The 20,041-nt window shown below is 41.6% G+C and overlaps 6 protein-coding genes across 6 annotated transcripts; 5 read left to right on the top strand and 1 right to left on the bottom strand.

Annotated features, from left to right (window-relative positions):
• Positions 1–36: 36 nt before the first annotated feature.
• On the top strand, positions 37–2,115 carry F4817DRAFT_321411 (arginyl-tRNA synthetase; the record flags this gene model as incomplete). The annotated part of the gene is made up of 4 exons (XM_049301286.1): positions 37–327; positions 383–1,440; positions 1,492–1,641; positions 1,698–2,115. The coding sequence occupies 4 exons, from the start codon at positions 37–39 to the stop codon at positions 2,113–2,115; spliced, it is 1,917 nt and encodes a 638-aa protein (XP_049153571.1).
• A 1,893-nt stretch (positions 2,116–4,008) lies between these two features.
• Positions 4,009–4,583, bottom strand: F4817DRAFT_354618 (uncharacterized protein). Its single transcript, XM_049305550.1, has 2 exons — positions 4,094–4,583; positions 4,009–4,027 (listed from the first exon to the last, which is right to left on the bottom strand). The coding sequence occupies exon 1, from the start codon at positions 4,430–4,432 to the stop codon at positions 4,244–4,246; it is 189 nt and encodes a 62-aa protein (XP_049153570.1). The 5' UTR covers positions 4,433–4,583; the 3' UTR covers positions 4,009–4,027; positions 4,094–4,243.
• Positions 4,584–5,680: 1,097 nt separating this feature from the next.
• Positions 5,681–6,963, top strand: F4817DRAFT_29533 (uncharacterized protein). The gene is made up of 3 exons (XM_049299732.1): positions 5,681–5,682; positions 5,734–5,919; positions 6,013–6,963. Exon 3 carries the CDS (start codon positions 6,026–6,028, stop codon positions 6,923–6,925), a length of 900 nt encoding a protein of 299 aa, XP_049153569.1. The 5' UTR covers positions 5,681–5,682; positions 5,734–5,919; positions 6,013–6,025; the 3' UTR covers positions 6,926–6,963.
• Positions 6,964–8,292: 1,329 nt separating this feature from the next.
• On the top strand, positions 8,293–9,237 carry F4817DRAFT_29518 (carbohydrate-binding module family 18 protein). The gene is made up of 2 exons (XM_049299730.1): positions 8,293–8,782; positions 8,854–9,237. The coding sequence occupies exons 1-2, from the start codon at positions 8,436–8,438 to the stop codon at positions 8,927–8,929; spliced, it is 423 nt and encodes a 140-aa protein (XP_049153568.1). The 5' UTR covers positions 8,293–8,435; the 3' UTR covers positions 8,930–9,237.
• Positions 9,238–9,401: 164 nt separating this feature from the next.
• Positions 9,402–11,661, top strand: F4817DRAFT_354607 (amidohydrolase 3). Its single transcript, XM_049305549.1, has 2 exons — positions 9,402–9,935; positions 10,061–11,661. Exons 1-2 carry the CDS (start codon positions 9,520–9,522, stop codon positions 11,262–11,264), a joined length of 1,620 nt encoding a protein of 539 aa, XP_049153567.1. The 5' UTR covers positions 9,402–9,519; the 3' UTR covers positions 11,265–11,661.
• Positions 11,662–12,083: 422 nt separating this feature from the next.
• On the top strand, positions 12,084–16,237 carry F4817DRAFT_354604 (potassium/sodium eff). The gene is made up of 3 exons (XM_049305548.1): positions 12,084–12,997; positions 13,075–15,031; positions 15,093–16,237. Exons 1-3 carry the CDS (start codon positions 12,549–12,551, stop codon positions 15,873–15,875), a joined length of 3,189 nt encoding a protein of 1,062 aa, XP_049153566.1. The 5' UTR covers positions 12,084–12,548; the 3' UTR covers positions 15,876–16,237.
• Positions 16,238–20,041: the final 3,804 nt, after the last annotated feature.

Raw genomic sequence — 20,041 nt, 5'->3', positions numbered from 1 at the left:
CGATTGTTCGCCTTTCAGAGACGCGCCGCTAGCACTATGGCCTCGGTCAGCAAAATAAACGAGGCTCTCTTGAAGCTAGATAACCTAACACTCGAGTCCATCGCTGAGAAATACCCCACGACGCATCCCAATGTCAATCCTTACGATTTCTACCGAGTACATATCAGCGAAGTCCTGGCCCCCATCACAGGCGTAGCCTCCGATAAGATTCACTCCGTAATCCAGTGGACAAACGCCCTCGACAAGGGAGACTTCACCTTACCTATTCCCGCCCTCCGGATAAAGGGCGCAAAGCCAGACGCATTGGGGGCCGAGTGGGCAGCCAAGGTAAGAGTCGCTTGGAGATATATCCGCGTACTCTGCTAACTACTTCTCTCCGCAGTTCCCCGAAGATGATCCTCTTTTCGAGAAACCGGTCGCTGCCGGCCCATTTCTCTCCTTCTTCGCCAAAGGCGCCCCTCTATCGCAGTCTCTTATTCCTATGATCCGCAACCTCGGTGCGGAATACGGACGAAATCGTTTTCTCGGCTTAAAAGACCCCAAGGACCCTAGCAAAGGAAAGAAGCGGATCGTCGTCGAGTTTAGTTCCCCCAACATTGCTAAACCATTCCATGCGGGACATCTTCGTTCCACCATCATCGGAAGTTTCCTAGCAAACCTATACGAGGGTGCCGGCTGGGATGTTGTCAGGATCAACTATCTCGGCGATTGGGGTAAACAGTACGGTCTCTTAGCTCTGGCTTACGAGAGGTATGGAGACGAGGAAGCACTAAAAAAGGACCCTATCGACCACCTTTTTCGACTCTACGTTCGTATAAATGCCGAAAAAGAAGACGAGTTGGCGACCATCGAGGCCAAGAAGAAGGAAGGCCAAGATGTTACCGAACTCTTGGCTAACAGCTTGGACGAGCAAGCTCGAAGGTATTTCCGCAAGATGACGGACCGAGACGAAGAAGCTCTCGCATTATGGAAGCGTTTCAGAGATTTGAGCATTGTCCGATACAAAGCTACGTACGCCAGGCTGAACATCAAGTTCGACGAATATAGCGGCGAGAGTCAGGTCACCGAAGAGGCGATGGAAAAAGTAGCCAAGGAGATGGCCGAAAAGGGAATTACCCGAGAAGACCAGGGCGCCGTGCTCGTCGACTTTACAGAGCTCATACCGGGTAAGGAAGGTAAGCGCCTCGGGCGGGCAGTTGTCAGGAAGAGGGATGGAACTGCTTTATATCTCACCCGAGATATTGCAGAGCTCCTAGGTCGATACGAGAAGTACAAGTTTGATAATATGATCTACGTCGTTGCTAGCCAGCAGGATCTTCATCTTCAGCAACTCTTCAAGATCATCGAACTCCTCGGCTACAAGGACGTTGCAGCTCGCTGCCAGCACATAAATTTCGGACTGGTCTTGGGCATGAGTACCCGAAAAGGAACCGTCAAATTGTACGTCTTCAACACAGCTTCTTGACGCCTAGCTAACAATAATTTTCGCAGCTTGGACGATATTTTACGGGACTGCGCCGACCACATGCACGAAGTCATGCGGAAAAACGAAGCAAAATATACCCAAGTAGAAGATCCCGAATGCACCGCTGATACGCTCGGAATCAGCAGCGTAATGACGCAAGATATGAGCGGGAAGAGGTACGTTATCGAGTCGACTCGTTAGTATGACGGGAGCTAACAAAATCGGTGGCTAGGGGTAATAATTATACCTTCGATTTGGCGGTGATGACGTCTTTCGAGGGAGACACCGGGCCTTACCTGCAATACGCGCACACTCGACTTTCGTCCATCAAGCGCCGAGCAAACGTCTCGGACGAGGAGTTAGCTAATGCGGATCTATCACTCCTTACAGAACCTCATGCCGTCAACGTAGTCCGACTACTTGCCCAATGGCCGGACGTAGCCCAGAACACGCTGCGGACCTTGGAGCCGACTACGGTGGTAACATACCTCTTCAGGCTCACACATGTCATCAGCAGTAGCTATGACCACTTGCAAGTAGTGGGTAGCGATCCTGAGCTGAAGGCGGCTCGTATGGCATTGTATGATGCCGCTCGGATAGTAGTAGGAAACTGCATGCGATTACTCGGATTAAGTCCTCTTCAGAGGTAAGCTTCTCGCAACATCGCACTATAGGCCACGTTCTAACAATTTGCAGGATGTAAAAGACACTAGGAGTGCACATATAGAGTGCTCTTCCGAATACTATTAACACGGAGTCCACGCATTTGGTGCGCATTGGGGGTTACTTACGGTAAGAGTCTATCTCGCCTAGCACCTTGCTAGAAATGATACCACGCTGTCACAGTTGCATTTGCTGCGTTTACCCGCAACTCCGCTCGTCAACTGCCATTCTTGCGTTTGCGAGTACGAGGGCAGGCCTACGGTTCCAGTTTTTACCTCGTCTATCTAGCTGCTCCAATATGTCGATGAGTGCCTACCTAACCGTAGTTAAACTAAGTAGAACGATGAATGAAAGTATCCATCTCTTGAGGTTTTCTAGAGATAGCCATCGTCCCGATACTATATGACATCGTACTTGGATTAATAAACTCACATAGCGGGACTACTCTGTCTGTTTCTATTATGATATCGTCGTTATGCATGATTAACAACTTCAATCATATAAGATGCCCGTAAGATTGTATTAAAATGCGTACCTAATTCCGAGCGCTATTTTCAATTTCAACTATCGGCGCGTCTACAACCACATAAAGGTTGCTTTGCCACTCTCTTACCAATGTGATCCATATCTAAGAAGAAATAATAATAATAAAAAAACTTTGCATATGGTCACCTCGCAGTATATAGATCTAGAGGACACATTTCACCCATTACGGTGGCCAGATATTTTAGAGCTTCTGATAATTGACCAGTAGCTGACATGACCTAAGTTATGTATTAAAACCAAGAAGCAAGCCTTGACCAAGAAACACGATCGCAAACCTCAAGGCTACGGGGTGCATGGCCCGCGGATCATAAAGCGTAATTTCATAATGAGACCAGAATCCAGAGTCAGTTATAAAATATAGACAAGAAGTACTCGAGCCTGAAATCTTGTGCGATTGATGTATAAGTCTACCTAGCAAATAGCTCTTGGAACCATGGCGCTATGTCCGAGTTCGAACGGAATATCGCTTTGCTGATCCATCTCTCGTATCGATTCTGCTAAACTCATGTTGAAACAGCAACAAATATCCCATAATACTCACCTAAGATTATCGTCCTGATTTCGATGCAACACCTTACTCGGGAAACTCGAATGTGTGATCTCTGTCCCGAAACTCGTCGTCCAACGTCTATACGGCCCATTGAGTCATAGGTGGAGGCTCCTAGCCGCCTCTATGGCTTAACATCCACGAATTAGCTTGCTTTAGTAACATGTGTAACGTACATGTTATTGTGGCGGCTCCCGCGCAGAAGCATAACACTCCACCGAGCAGGGTCTGGCTTGAGTGTATATTTTCTAGGTCGGCAGTCACTTGGGGTCCGGGGAGGGCGTAATCATTGGCAAGGCTCATACGACTGGTAGCGATTGCGATGCATGCCGCTCGATTTGGTCGATTCCACGGTACGCAGTTCAACACCCAAGTCAAAGTAACGGATAAGATGAAAGAGGCGGTTAGGAGGCCAAAGATAGGTGCCGCGAAGAGAAGCTTTGCTACCGTTTTAGGTGTAAGCATGACGGGAGGATAAATCATTAATAATAAAGGCGACATGTTAGTCAATAGGACAACGAATAAAGAACATTGGATGATCCGATTTCGACTTTTAGCTAGGTCAGCACAAAACCCCCCGAACCAGGAAAATATACACCAAAAAGACTGCTGTCACGTCAGCAAATATGGTTTTTATATGCCCACCGATTTATTAGGTATGGTATACACAGACTATGGCTATTATTGTGCCTTTCCGTATTTCACCGGTATTGCCAGTCGTTCGTAAAAGCGTGTCTACACTGGTTAAGTATCGTAGGTTACCAAACCCCGAAGCTATCCTCGAGATAAAAAAAAAATATCAAAGCCTTTCAAGATGAGAGACGGTTAGGAAAGCAAACTCCCAGTTACATGTTTCAAATGGCTGGACTTACCAATATTCATGTTTATATATCACAGATAGCTCGTTTTAGACCGTAGAAAACATATCTCGAACTTGGCTTATTTTCGTATTCCACCGGGCGAGGCCATCCGGAGGCTTCTGCCAAGCGAGATATGAATATTAGACGTTCGACCCCCGAGAGCTAGTCAGTCGATCGAGGGAGATTAGGTGATATACTATAGCATATATATGCCGTGATCGTGGCGATAAGTCCCGAAATTGTTAAGTAGATAGAGTGTGCCCTACGGATACCATCTGGCGTAATGTCGGTCTGGGGTATAAAACCGAATACGGCGATGAAAAATGAGGTTAGCAGCCATATCGCAACCATTAGGGATACCTTTGTGCCCACACTTTTTCTCGTATACTAGCATGAAAGCAGATATATGAAGCCAGGAAGTATTGCTGGTTCCAGAATGCCCAGTTAGAGAATGTGAGCTTCGGGGACGCTGTTCGCGTAAGAGAGAATCCACTGAAGTACGTCCCAAGTGAATAACACGGCGTGTAGGTAGTACATGGGCCTAGAAAGTATACTTGGAAATAAGTTAAATAGGACATCGAGCAGATTAACTATCTTTTATTGGTGCTACTTAATCTCGAGGTAGACATACAGCCATAGGTTAGGTCAAAAGGGAGAAGGAGTCCAATTCGAAAACGGTTATCTATGTAGAAATATGTCGTGAGATAGATATTGGATTGTTGTGTACAGGCGATATTTTATGGGCTATGCTGTTAAGAGGATGGTATGTAGATAGTTGTAAGAAATCGAAGACGAATCGAGTTTGCGAATAATTCTATTCTTCTCAATAATTCTATTCTTCTCGTCTAAACTAGATTGGGCTTTCTAAAGACTCTTAAACTCTTTCTAAATTAGAGTCTCTAATTGGCCACTGAGCCCCTGTACCTTCCCTTTTAGGACGCGGGGATGCATAAGCCTCGTTCGCTCTATGCCGTATTCTATATTAAACATAGGTGATAGCACAAACCACAACCCCCCACGTTAAGGAAATTTATATGAAATCTATGTAGACCCAGGCAGAAAAATGTATGGGGTTCTCTATAGCTTGCGGAGCGACTTCCTCTCACCGAGCCCGCTATTCCCCTCTTGTAAAGTCGAGTTGTCAGGTGTTAGGTCATGGGGAATGAATAGCCCCGAGATCTCAACTCCACATCTCCACATCTCCACAGAGCTAACGGAATTACACCAAGACTAAGACTATACGGGTGTATAAGGTGGCTAGATCCTATGTAAGTGGCAGCGGAACGCCTCCGGTTCACTCCACAAGAGAGGCTAACCTCCATACTTTTACCATGTCCATCTTCTAGCGTCCAACTTGCAAGAACTTCTCCAACTTCAAAAGTCTTCGCTCCCCACATATGGCTATTCCCGCCCTCATCGTGGGGGTTTCGCTTACTCCAATACTAGCGATGCTTCCCCTACTGCACGCATACTCGACGTATTCTACCGTGAAGAGGTGTCGGCGGAGCTGGATAGTATTGGTACTGAGGTCAATGCTCGCCTCTAGACTCTAAACCATAAACAAAGGTACCTAAAGCATATCGACAATTTTCAAAAATTATGTAAATAGTACGAATTCCCGATTGGAAATATCCCGAGGCTAATTCGCCAAGGCCACGAGAAGTACAAATCGAACGCAGGCGAGTGGCGTCAATCCTTACAGGGGGCATCTGACAGACCGAGTTCGGTTGACGAAGGTCCAGCAGCTACCTAATACTTACATAGTCAAAATTAAGGATCCATCAACTAAGATAAGCTGCGAATAGCTACGACATTTAACTATGTAGTACCAAAATATGGTGCGTACTCCTCGACTGGTCCAGTTTTTACCTCCCGCGCCATTAATACTTGCGGTCGCCCTGACGCTTTTCATCCTCTTATTCTATCTTTAGTGGGATATTCAACATGGCTTATGAGTGTAACATGGCTCGTATGACGCTTAACGATCCTGACGTCGACGATACGTTCCCGGAGAGGCATGTTCTCGATCCTCCGTCTGAATTCAAGCCACAACCAGAAACTCAAGACGAGCACGCATATGCAGACTTTCCCGCGAGATATTTACGGAGGCGGCGTAGACGACGGTCAGAGAGCATAGAGGGTTACGAGATGAGGGATAGATATTGGGAAGCTATGGATATTATCGAACAAGATCTCACCGAAGCAACGAAGGCACCTGCTGTTTGGGATTACGTCTACGATCCAGTTTGCTTGCCTCCGTCGGGATTCGCTAAGACGCCCGACATTCGCCGGTTTGGGAGGCTTCCAATTCGAAGAGCGTGGAGGCGTCTTAATAGCCGAGAACGTCCCGACCTAGGATCGGCGCGGATAGTTGAAGCTATCATGCTATACGAGAGGGGCATGATGCTTTCTCGACAGTTCCAATGCACACATTGCCAGAAACGTCAGGGGATATCGCCCGGATGCATTGTTATGGATCCCGACGAAGAAGTTAAGGAACCCCTAGAGAGCCTTAGTGGGCTTAGGTCAATATGCAGCAACTGTCTGTACGATGGACGACAGTGCGACGCGCAGATATCATCTGGACGGAATCAGCCTTCTAGAACGCCAACACCTAGTCAGATTAAGAGATCCTTCGCCTCAAATCCAATCCATCTAGAGGTACTCGAGCTAGTAGACAAGATAGTAAAGTCGAAAAGGGGGAACGGAAAAGAAGATGCGGTTGCCCGAGCAAAGCAGATCGAGATAGCGGCTCTAGAAATCGCACAGGCAGCACACGAATGGGGTCTAGGTATTAAGGAGAAACGTCGAAAGAATTTAGCCCCAGCAAATTCTACGAATTGAACCTCTGTTTCCGTCCACGAGCATCCCCCAGGGGGTTTATGACAACTTAATATGCGATGCTAAGTGAACAGACCCTCAAGATTCTCGTGGAAATGCTATACCTTGGTCAATTGCACCTACTATATATAGTGTTGTACAGTAATTAATATTAAAGAACTGATTAGAAAGGTACGTTAGTGCGCCAGGGCGGGAGCCGGGCATGATCCCAGGGATGATGCTAACGATTAGAAATAGTCCTAATTTGGTGAACATCTTTGGACGAGATACGGAATCAATATCTCCTACAAGGCCATCACCTGATTTGGTAATTGTTGTGAAATTTACGGGATCATGCAAATACATAATATTTGGCGGGACAAGGTCACGACGTTCTAAGATAGGTATATATGTCATAATTATATTCAAAATTTACAATAGTCGTATAAAGAGACACGATCCCTGATATCATGTCCGGGTCCCACCTTGGTGCGGTAATGTACCTATCCATAGTTGTTCTTGTATTATATAAAGAAAAAGTAGATGGATACTCGTGGGGAGACCCGATATGATTAAGACTGTGAACAGGGGAAGAGCCACAATGGTCCTCATCAATGGTTGTTTAACACTATCATCACCTTTTGGATATCCCCTTCTAGAAAATCTTCTTGGGTCTCCCAGGCTCCAACCAGAGCAGTGTTGGCACGGCGTAGCAGTCACCTCGAAGCGAGTACCGCCTATAGTCAGGTTTATTGCTAACTTATTTACGAGCTTTTATATTAGTAATTATACATTACCAGAATACATATCGACAAATGATTACCGTGTTGTGATTTTCGCGGTGTAATTACGGATACGATGGGGAGGAGAGAGACCTCCAAACTTCTAAGTTTAGAAAACTTTACAAACCGGAGAACTGAGATTTCATTCAATATTAAGGTACTGTCTATATGACTTGTCAAATAATGGTCTTTGCGTTACCTAAGTGCGTTCTGCCTAAGTGAACGAGACCGGCGTCCGGATGCGACGTAGAGGTTCCAGTCCCTCGGAGGATGGCGTGATCCAAATTGGCCCTAAGACTCCGACAGTCTCCAGGAGAATATTTAATGAGATGGAGAGCCGCACCGGTCGTGGCCGCGGACACTTGCCGTTCGTTCTAGGCCGCTCAATTGGTTGCACCCCGAGGTAGCCAGAATTAAGGGGAGTTCGGCTAAATCATACAATACGCAGCCGGGTTTCTATTACGGGAACTGACCCTGAAGATCTGCAACGCACCCTAGAGTACCGAGACGATAGGTAATTTTGGCATCTATATTCTATCCATTTGGGTCTTTCTCTCGGGGGGTGCGTACACGCGTTCGCGGTCCAGGTCTATCTCATACGGAGATCCTGCCGACAAGATGAGATATCTAAGGAGCTGAGAGAATGAATCCGCGTATAAGAAATATAGGATCAAGTCGTCACCCGGAACACATTAGAAAATTATAGAAAAGCTACAACTTATCAACTAATCAATCTATTTACCATCGTTAACATGTTCGGCACCAAAGCAGCTCTTTTAACCATACTACTAGCCGCCACGGCCGTGTGGTCGGAAGTATCACCGGATGAGACATGTGGCGTTGATAAGGCCGGCAATAAAAAAGGCTACACATGTCCCGGGGAGAAGAAGTGCTGCTCCTCCAATGGCTACTGTGGCGCAACGGATGAATACTGCCTGAAGACTGTAGGGTGTCAGAGCAAATATTCCAACGCGACAGCCGCTTGTGTCGATCCCGTCGATGGTAAGACAATTTCGCCCGATGGCACTTGCGGATCCGAAGGGGCTGGCCAGTACGGTTACCGGTGCCCTACTGAGGGAGGATCTTGCTGCTCTGTCGCGTAAGTCGTATTAGGTCTCTTACAAGTTACTGGTTCGAGAATACATAATTTGCTAACAAGCCGCATCTCAGGGGCTACTGCGGAAACACTACTGCTCACTGCCTCGACGCAGAGGGTTGCCAATCGGCCTACGGAGAATGCCAGTGAATAAGGACCTACGAATGACATCCGTAGGACTTTTCGTCTTGTAATGGCTATATTATGAGGAATAAAAATCATTGGGTACTTTGTGTCAAGGGAAGATTGTTCAGATTGCTTGAAAATTAGATGGAACGGTAACTTTGGAGAATAGGATACAATGTCCAAAACGATAACGACAATGAATGATTGCTATTGGGGCTTTGAGTATTGAAAATCAAAATGATAGAATAGTTGTCGAAGGGTAGTACAATATATGAAGCATTTTATTTTGAGAAGTGACAGTAGGGTTGGCTTGGGAGATATCGAAATAAAGGCGTACGCCTTCATAAAAACGTGCGTGGTAAATTTAACCTTTGGATGACTTGGGTGTATTTAAATCACACTCGATTATTTTATACTAGAGCGAATAGAGAAGTCTTAAGCTTCTCCATGGGTGGCCGATCGCGGCCTCGAACTAGAGTGGGGGATTCTCACAGCATACAACTTCAATTAGGTTCGTAATTACCTAAGGTAGTTATACGAATAATCAAGTAACAGGTAGATATTTTGGCAGATACGGAGACCCAACTATTCGTTCGTTATAGAAATTTGATACCATGGCCACTTTATTTCACAATGGCCGTTTTTTTCAGTCTGAGCCCAAGAGTAACGGCTATTCCTTCGTAGATGCCATGCTCGTTAACGAGTCGGGCAAAATCACTCACGTCGGCAGCAGAAATGATGAGAATGTTTCGGCGGCCGAGGCTACCGGCATAGCCAAACAGAATGTTAATGGTCGTATAGTCTTGCCGGGGTTTATCGACGGGCATATGCACTTCCTAATGCTAGGGCAGTCTCTACAAAAGGCAGGTTTGGAGGCGTGCAAGGATCTACAAGACATCCGACGGACGATTAAGGAGTTCGCTGCTACGCATCCGTCCGCGGCTCGTATAATGTGTAAAGGGTGGATGCACTCCATGACTAATGGGGAGGCATTTTCTAGCATGATAGACGATCTAGATCCGAGGCCTATGTATGTGATGCTAAGAGACTCTTTCCCCCTTTTCGACTTACCTCAGAGTTATTACCTACGCCCGAGAAATTCCTCTTAGGCTCGCTCTCAAAAATACGTAATTATTAACTCACGTTATTAAATAGCTTCATCGATTCCAAGGATCTACACTCGACATGGTGTAACAGTGCAGCCCTGAGCGAGATGGGTGTCCAAGACATGTCCGACCCAGAAGGTGGGAAAATTCACCGCGACGAGAATGGCAAAGCATCAGGGCTCTTATCGGAAGCGGCAGCCGTCACGATTGTCTGGCCGCATATCGCAAAAGTCGCGCCGATGGAGGAGAAGCTATCAGCATTGAAAGGGGCTGTCGAGGCGTATAATGCGTCTGGTTACACTGGACTCGTGGAGATGGCGATGGATGAAAATGCGTGGGAAGCTTTACAGATACTACGCGAGAGAGAGAGGCTACCAATTAGGATAGCTATTCACTGGCTCGTCACTCCTCGGAAGACAGAGGCTGAGAACCTCGCTCAGGTTGACCGCGCAATCGAGCTCAACCGCCAGTTTAACGCCGACAATAGTCCAGATTGTCGTATTGTAGGTATTAAGGTCATCGGGGACGGTATTATAGACGGTTGCACTGCCGGACTCTCAGAACCCTATACCTCAAATGGAATATCGTGTGAGCCCATCTGGTCGCTTGCAGAGCTTGGGCCCGTCGTCAGAAAAGCAGATAGGGCAGGCTTGCAGTGTGCCTTGCACGCGATTGGCGACAAGACCATAAGAGTTGCCATTGACGCTCTCGAGCAAAATGCTACGCCCGGCCGTAGGCATCGGATCGAGCATCTCGAGCTTGCATCGCCTGAAGACGCTAGGAGGTTAGGAAAGTTGGGTATTACGGCTTCTATCCAGCCGGTACACGCCGATCCGGCGATCCTCCGAGCGTGGCCGTCACTCCTCGGCCCATCCCGGTATGAACGCGCATTCGCATATAAAGAATTCGCCGACGGGGGTGCCGTACTAGCGTTAGGATCCGATTCTCCCACCGCACCTCACGCACCGCTGAAAAATGCGTACACGGCAACAACGCGGCGCTCAGCCAGAGAGCCAAGTTTAACGGACCGGGTTAACCCGCATTTCGCGTTGGAGCTGGCAGCAGCAATTGCAGCGGGTACGGAGGGTTCGGCATACAGCTGCTTCGCAGACCAGTATACCGGTAGACTAGAGGCCGGACGAATGGCGGACTTTGTGGTAGTAGATATGGAGTGGGATGCGAGTAAGCTGCTAGAGGCAAGAATTTTACAAACCTGGTTCGGTGGGAAGAAGGTATTTGACGCCCAGGTATAACTAAGTTGATTTTGGCACTCGGAATGTCCAATAGGATTTTCAACTGGTATACGAATGTATATCCTCACCGCCATTAGTGTGGACCAGTAAGAATAATCGTGGAATTGTTAAAGGGCTTGGCCTAGCACTCCCAACAAGCACAGCATCGATCATGAGATACACGGTGCTGGAAAATCATTGCAGGGATATCCAAGATCCAAGACAAGCGCAGGAGAGAAGCACATACATGACCAAATTTTACTTGGGTTCGGAATCGTCAAGCTCGCTGTTAGAAAGGCCGTAAGAGCTGGAACTGTATACCGCGGGATTAGCAGCATATCTCGTTAGAACTGAGCAACGCTTGAAGCGGACGTGTACACTACATACATACAATACAGAGCAAAAATAGAGAAATTAGGAGGAGTAAAGTAACCTAAATACCGAAATGTCCAAGCAGTGTTAGAACGACCACCCCCGGTTTTCCTTTACCTTACCCACGGAGGGAGGTAGCTCATTCGGAGGGATTCAACTACATGTATAAGTATTCAGCTTAAAAGTTATATATCTTTAATCTTCTCCGTCCAAGCTCATTTACGTATTGTATCACGAAACAGAAACAATCCTATTTGAACCCTCACTATCGTGCGCTACGACCAGCCGAGGCAGCACTAAGTAGCATACCTACGTAGTACATGGTGTCTTGGTCCCTTGGCCTTCCGTAACGAGTAAAGTGTCGCCTTGTCCTATCTGCCTGCCGAGAAATAGACGTCAAGGTCACGCAAGGTCATGCAGAGGCGTTCTAGAGAGCGGAGAAGCTACGAAGCTTCCAAGACCGCTTCCAACCCCCCCCCTATCATCTCCTATCATTCGCCTGATCTCTTAATTACTACGCTTTATCAGTAAAGCGTTCATAGACGTACTAATTCATATTCGTTGCTACCAATTACATTAAGTATCTTCTAACCTATCTGCCTAGTTATTAGATATTTTCATAGTTTCGTAAACTGCTACTCCGCAGCACTTGCTTGGCGTCCAATCGTCAGTAATCCTCTCCATTGGTAAGGCCCAATCAGCGCCTCCGACACGCATACTATGCGCAATTCGCCTCACTCGCGTCGAGATGAGCCCTTGGCGGACGCTGGGCGCCGGACTACATAGTAATGGATGAGCTCGGCAGGGTTAGTAGGTCGTACTATATCTATCCTCGTCCTACCCACGATCTGGTTTCGGCCGCAATTTCTCAGATCCCTTTTGTGGATTATCTCGTTTAGACTGTCATACTAGCTACTAACCGACAACACGTGAATGGGTGTAGAAGACCAACCTGCTGTCGAAGAGTCGACTGAGCCCCCTATATGCGGCCATATCAATGCCACGCCAGAAACTTCGCTCGGTCGCAGGAACCAGGAAGCTGTGCTTCCAGACCAAAAGTCTCGGGAAAAGACAGTTTCTTCTCCCGTTGAAGAGAACCATCTCGAGCCCCATACGTTAGCGATTAAGGATCTAGAACAACTTCTCGAAACCGATGTTGAGAATGGCCTCGAGTGCGGTGAAGCAGCTCGTCGCCTGGAGCGCTTTGGGCCGAATAAGATGGAGGGCGCTCAAGGGCTATCCGTGTGGAAGATTCTCTTGAGGCAGATATCTAACAGCTTGACGATGGTTCTCATTCTTGTTATGGCTCTCTCATTTGCCATCAACGATTTCATCGAAGGCGGCGTTATTGCTGCTGTTATCTCACTTAATATCATCGTGGGGTACGTTATGAATCACCGATCGTTAAGATCTTCCGTCGCAAGTGAAACATCTCGCCTTCCATACTAATAATTAATAGATTTATCCAGGATTATCGTGCCGAACAGACTATCCAGTCGCTCTACGCGTTATCCGCGCCGACATGCAAGGTTATCCGCTCGGGACAGATCACAACGATCAAGGCCGAATTGCTTGTTAGAGGCGATGTTGTATTACTCAATGTTGGCGACATTGTCCCAGCAGATATCCGATTTGTCGACGGACTTAACTTATCTGCCGATGAGGCGTTACTAACAGGGGAGTCTCTACCGATCAGCAAGCATCCAGAAGTTGTCCTAGACGATGTTGACGTTCCTCTTGGTGACCGCGTGAACATGTTATATTGCGCCAGCACTATCACGCGCGGTCGAGGAAAAGGCATCGTAGCTGCTACTGGAATGGAAACTGAAGTGGGAAAGATTGCTCAGTTACTCCGAGCTAACCCCAGTTCGAGTGGTAACATATCCAGATTAAATGCTTTTTGGAAACGCGCAAAGGCCAGCGGGCGCAGCATCCTAGGACTCGACGGCACGCCTCTTCAGGTTAAGCTGAGCAAGTTTGCCTTGCTCCTTTTTGCCCTAGCAGTCTTACTCGCCGTCATCGTCTTTTCGGCTAGCGTCTGGAATATTGATGACGAGGTTCTCATCTACGGTATCTGTGTTGGTGTTGCTGTTATTCCAGAATCTCTTATTGCCGTGTTGACTATCAGTATGGCTGTCGGAACGAAGGCGATGGCTAAGGGCAACGTGATTGTGAGAAAACTTGCCGCCCTAGAGGCTGTTGGGGGAGTGACCAACATTTGTTCCGACAAGACAGGCACTTTGACTCAAGGCAAGATGATTACTAGAAAGATCTGGCTCTGCGATGGGTCTACTGCTACCGTTGAAGCCTGTACTCATCCTTTCGATCCGTCCAGCGGAAGGGTCACTTGGAATAGCCAGGAGTTAGAGCCGCAAGATGAGCCCAAATCCACATCTCACTTGTCCGCTGCCGCGAAAAGGTTTATGGAATGCATCTCCTTATGTAACAATTCCACCGTTACGGATGGTAAGCCGGCGCCTAACGACGACGCAGCTGAAACCCTAACTACCTCGACCCTTACAGTACCGAATTGGGTTGCGGTTGGCGAGCCTACTGAGATCGCTCTCCAGGTCTTCGCTATGCGATTTGGTATGGGCAAATCCACCGTTTGTCAGGCAGATGACATGCACATACTCTCAGAGCATCCATTCGACTCTTCCTGCAAACGTATGACTGTCATATACTCATCAACCAGCTCTAGCTCAGCGGATGTATATACTAAAGGGGCATTAGAAGTAATGTTGCCATTGTTAGACGCACCCGATGCTGTTAAGGCTGAGTTAACCACCAAAGCTGAATCGCTTGCTGCCGAAGGCCTTAGAGTCCTCTGCATTGCCCACAAGGTCGTTAAAAGTATCGCCGACGTTGGAGATTCGCGCGAAGCTGCCGAAAACCAGTTAGTACCTTTGGGACTTGCCGGCCTCTACGACCCTCCCCGCTCAGAAACTGCGGATGCGGTTAGGAAATGCAAGGTCGCCGGAATATCTGTTCACATGCTTACCGGGGATCATATCAAAACGGCGACGGCTATTGCATACGAAGTAGGAATTCTCACTAGCGATAATCATATCGCTGGCCTATCTGACACTATCATGCCTGCTACTACTTTCGACGCCTTAACCGACGACCAGATTGACCAGCTAGAGAAACTCCCGGTAGTACTCGCACGCTGTACTCCGTCGACAAAGGTACGCATGGTTGAGGCGATACATCGTCGTGGCGCATTTTGTGCCATGACTGGCGACGGGGTCAATGACTCGCCTGCTTTGAAAAAGGCAGATGTTGGTATTGCCATGGGGTTAAACGGTAGCGATGTGGCCAAAGAGGCTGCAGACATGGTTCTCACTGATGATAATTTTGCCTCAATTGTTACGGCCGTCGAAGAAGGCAGACGCCTATTTGACAATATCCAGAAGGTAGAGAATTACATACTACTAATAATTTACAAACAAATGCTAATGAACATTAACTGCCTAGTTTCTACTACACCTGCTGGTCTCCAACATTGCCCAGGTTGTCCTATTACTTATTGGTCTCGCATTCAAAGACCAGAATAATAAATCGGTCTTCCCACTATCCCCTATCGAGATCCTATGGGCCAATTTGATCACGTCGTCCTTCTTGGCCCTTGGCCTAGGTCTCGAGGAAGCTCAACCAGACATTATGCTGAAGCCACCGCATGACCACCGCATTGGTATATTCACAAAAGAGATCATTATCGACAAGATGGTATATGGTTTCTTTATGGGCTCGCTATGCATTGCAGCTTTTACCACCGTCATCTACACCCCCATTGAGGCCAGTTATTCCAAGCTGCCGCACTCCGGAGCGCTAGGCTTCGATTGCAATGCAGAATACAATTCCACGTGCTATTACGTTTACAGAGCCCGCGCTACAACCTTTGCGACCCTTAGTTTTCTACTGCTCGTTACAGCTTGGGAAGTCAAGCATTTCACCCGCTCGCTGTTTAATATGTATCCTGAGTCCTACACTGGCCCCTCTTCGATCTTTAAGACAGTCTGGGGGAATAAGTTCCTCTTCGGAGCCGTTCTTGCCGGTTTCATTATCACTTTTCCTGTTATATACCTACCAGTCATCGACAAGAGGGTATTCAAACACCAAGGCATTGGCATAGAGTGGGCCATCGTGGCAGCATGTGTTGTAGTGTACGTCGTTCTAGTAGAAGGATGGAAGGCGGGGAAACGGCGTTTTCATAAGGGGATTATCGCCCATGCCGAATCTGCCGGGATGGGGGTGTAGATCAGTACATACCGACTGGTCAATGGGCTTTAAGAGTTTTGGTATACCTGTGCCAGGCCGGTCAAACTATATCTGATAATCCAGATGCTCCGAGGAGCCAAAGGAAGCGTAGGTACACAGTTTTATTATTTGTCTGCCATCCAGTCATTACAGTTAGGCTTTGTATATAGGAACATACCTATATGGTGCCTCCAAAGCACAGCCAAGCATACGTTCTTTCATAAGTAAGCAACGGAAGCCATATTTTAAATGTTAATGGGTTCTCATCAACAGCAGTTGATGTAAAAGGGGAAATCATCAAGTTATTATCATTTATATAAATAAACAATCGTTATCACAATAATGCCAACTAGTTTCATTTGTTGTTATAAAAATCTGTTTAACGAAATTAATGTTTTTAAGAAAAATGTTAAGTAATAATTTTAAAAAGTTGTTTATTTAAATTTATTTACATTTTTGTTTAAATTAATCATTTATTATAAAAGTGTAAATTAACTTTTAAACTTTTTAAAAAATTTTAAGTTTTTTAAATTTATATTTATTGTTTAATAATTAATAGTTATTATATATAAAGTTTAATAAAAATAAATGGGTTTATAAAGTTTTTAAAACCGTATAATTAAAATTTATTTTTTTAAAAGTTTACCGTTAAATATTTTATTAAAAATGGTTTTTATAAAAATTTAAATAATTTTATTATATTTAAAATCCATTTAAAAATTAAAAACCAATAATTTTAATTAATTTAAAATTTAAATGTTTAAATTTATAAAAAATATTATTAAACAATTTTTAATTTAACTTTTTTTCGAGATAAAAAGTTTATTTATACGTAATTATTAAACGTTTTTATTAAATGCATTTTTAAATTTTTACGTGTTTTTTTAAATTTTTATTTTTATTTTTTTTTTGTTATAATTTAATTAACCACAGTTATTAATCACGTAACCACGCATTATATAAAAGTCGTTTTTAAAAGTTTTATTTATAAATTAACTTTTATTAACTTTAATTAACATTATTAAAGTTTAATAACGATTAATAAAATGTATTTTTAAAAATATTATTATTTTATTTAATTTTATATTTAAAAATAAAATAATTAAAATTTTAAAATTTATATATAATAAAGTTTAATTTTTAAATTAAATATTAATTATAATTATATTTTATTATTATATAAATTAAAATCGATATTAAATATAAAAAAATAAAAAAAATAAAATATATTTTTTAATTTATAACCGTTAAATGTTATTAACGGTTTTATAATTATAATTAAAATTAATAAACGTGTATTATAAATAAAACTTTTAAAAACGATTTTTATATAAATATTTAAAATAATACAAATTTTATAAAAACTTAAGTTTAAATTTTACATGTTTTTTTTTTATTTTTTATTTTTTTTATTTTTTTATCTTTTATTTTTTAAAAAAATGCTTTAAGTTTACGAAAAGTTATTGTGTCGATTTTTTTTTCTATAAAAGCTCGTCCGGATTAAAAAATGGAAATTGCTTATTTGGGATTTAAGAATTACCGGAGTAAAAAAGACCTTGGTCGATTCGGTAAATGTTGATTGGATGCATATTGGAGAAGGTGGGGTTTTGGTCGATTTTTGAGCAAATAACAAGCCATAGCCACAGCCACGAGGGTCTTGGACATAAGGGTTTTGGATGTGGCTTGTGCGGCCGAAGGCCGCCCATGGAATACCGGGTCGGCGGAGCGTTTCGGCAAAGCCGAAACGCGGAGACCGACCCGCTTACGTAACAGGTAAAAGTGCGGCGCGAAGCGCCGCACTTTTGCCTGCGGAGTAATGCGTTAAAAAAAAAGGACGGGATGCGAGGTCGAGGAATCGAATCGTGGACCTGGCGATTAATGGTATGTGGTGCCCGTAATATAATTATGTGGTTATATGGCTATGTGGTTATGTGGTTATGTGGTTATGTAATTATGGTTGTAAACTTTTTTAACGTTTTATAAAGTAACAATAACCGCATATATACCGTTTATTAAATATAACCGTATTTATTTCATTTAATTTAAAAAACGGCTTTTGATTTTTATGTTTAAAAAATTAAATAATTTAAATATTTAAATGATAATATTACCGTTTACGGTTTAAACGTGTTAAATATTTTAAACGTTAAATTAAATAAATGGTATTAATACGGTATTAATACGGTTTTAATTAATAAACGGTTTTTACGTTTTTTACATTTTTTACGCCGTTTTTATTTTAAACCGTTTTTTTAATTTAAACAATTCCCCCGTTTTAAATGGTTCGTATATAATATTATTACATATTATTATAACGTATATATTATTTTATATTTTATAATTATAAATTTATACGCGTATTTATATATACGTAATATATAACGTAATTTATTTAAAAAATACGTAATTTTTTAATTAAATTAATTAAATGTTATAATTTATAATTTATAACTTATAATTTATAACTCGTAATTTATAATTTTAATTATAATATATATAAATAAATTTTTATATAAAAATATATAAAAATATATTTTTTAATTTTTATATATATATACATTTACTTAAAACGGTACACGTACCGTTCGTTAATAAAAACCGTTTAAAACGAAAACGGCATAAAAATAAAAACGGCGTAATAACCGTTTATTAATTAAATAATTTATAATGTAAAAATAACGTATTAATTATATCATTTAAAAAATATTAATTAACTTTTATTACTTTTACGGTTAATTTTAATAAATTTCACGTTTTTTTTTAACATTTAAAAACGGTTTATACTTAAAAACCGTATATATACGGTATATATACGGCTATTATTACCTTTTATTTAACGTTAAAGTTAAAGTTATTATGTAATTTAACGGGGTTATTTTTTAATTTAATAAAATTTAATGTTTAAAGTTTTTTCCCGGCAATAACGGCACGTGATTTTCGTAAACTCGGGTTATTATAATGTTTTATAAAAGTGTTTTTATATTATGTTAAATTTTTTCCATGGTTTAAATAAAAAAATAACTTAATAAATAATATGTTTATTTTAAATAATTTTAAATTTAAATTCGTTTTATAAATAAATTACGTTTATTTACGTTTATTAACGCCATAAACGCCACGTAACGCATGGCCCGTATAATTATATTTATAAGTTATAAATAAAACGTTTTATAAATTTAAATTTAAAATTACTTTAAATTTATAAAAAACATTTAATATAAAATTATTAATAAAAAATAAAAAATAATATTTTTAATAATTTAATAAATTATAATAATATATAAAATAATTTTTATTATAATGATTTAATTTTAATATTAATTTTTTTTAATTTTTTTAATTTTTTTTATATTTATTTTTTTAAAAAAATATTACGTTTAAACTTTTTTAATTAATAAAGTAATTAATAAAGTAATTAATTAAATAATTAATAAAGTAAATGATAAATAAATAATAAAATAATTAATAAAAAATTATATATGTTTACGTAAAAAATACTTAAAAATTAATAAAATTGTTAATAAAATTTTAATAAATTAATAAAATTTAATATTTATAAATTTAATTGGTTAAATTTTACATTATTTTTATATTATTTAAGTGTTTTTATTAAATGTATTTTTTTTAACTTTTACATTTTAAAATTAATTGATTAAATATATCGTTTTTAACTTTTACATTTTAAAATTAATTAATTAAATGTATTATTTTTTACTTTTACATTAATATTATTACAAAGTTAAAACCAAAAGGTGTTATTATTAAAAAATGATGTTTTAAAAAACTTAAAACATTAAATCATTATAACAAGGCTTTATTTATATATATAAAAAGATAAAGGTTTTAACTTAAATATTAAATCATGATGTTATTTAACGGACCGCTAGATAACATCGTGACGCATGTCACGGCCGTAACAAATATTATGTTTTAATTAAATGCATTTATTTAACGTTTTTAACCTTTAATTTTATAAACTTTAATTTTATAAACATATGTTTATATAATTAATTAAAATGACATTAACTTTACAAATGGTTCATTTAAAAAATAACCGGTTTTAAAAAAATAAAAAAAATAAAAAAAATAAAAAAAATAAAAAAAATAAAAAAAATAAAAAAAATAAAAAAAATAAAAAAAATAAAAAAAATAAAAAAAATAAAAAA

This window comes from Daldinia loculata (assembly GCF_022478755.1).
Source record: "Daldinia loculata strain CBS 113971 unplaced genomic scaffold F4817scaffold_114, whole genome shotgun sequence".
NCBI lineage: Eukaryota > Fungi > Ascomycota > Sordariomycetes > Xylariales > Hypoxylaceae > Daldinia > Daldinia loculata.
This window is presented reverse-complemented; position numbering and strand designations above follow the sequence as displayed.

Coding starts and splice junctions, on each gene's coding strand:
- F4817DRAFT_354618 (XM_049305550.1), bottom strand. CDS start 4,432: ATGGTTGCGATATGGCTGCTAACCTCATTTTTCATCGCCGTATTCGGT.
- F4817DRAFT_29533 (XM_049299732.1), top strand. CDS start 6,026: ATGGCTTATGAGTGTAACATGGCTCGTATGACGCTTAACGATCCTGAC.
- F4817DRAFT_29518 (XM_049299730.1), top strand. CDS start 8,436: ATGTTCGGCACCAAAGCAGCTCTTTTAACCATACTACTAGCCGCCACG. Junction 8,783..8,853: donor GGATCTTGCTGCTCTGTCGC/GTAAGTCGTATT, acceptor GCCGCATCTCAG/GGGCTACTGCGGAAACACTA.
- F4817DRAFT_354607 (XM_049305549.1), top strand. CDS start 9,520: ATGGCCACTTTATTTCACAATGGCCGTTTTTTTCAGTCTGAGCCCAAG. Junction 9,936..10,060: donor GATCTAGATCCGAGGCCTAT/GTATGTGATGCT, acceptor GTTATTAAATAG/CTTCATCGATTCCAAGGATC.
- F4817DRAFT_354604 (XM_049305548.1), top strand. CDS start 12,549: ATGGGTGTAGAAGACCAACCTGCTGTCGAAGAGTCGACTGAGCCCCCT. Junction 12,998..13,074: donor TCACTTAATATCATCGTGGG/GTACGTTATGAA, acceptor AATAATTAATAG/ATTTATCCAGGATTATCGTG. Junction 15,032..15,092: donor TATTTGACAATATCCAGAAG/GTAGAGAATTAC, acceptor TTAACTGCCTAG/TTTCTACTACACCTGCTGGT.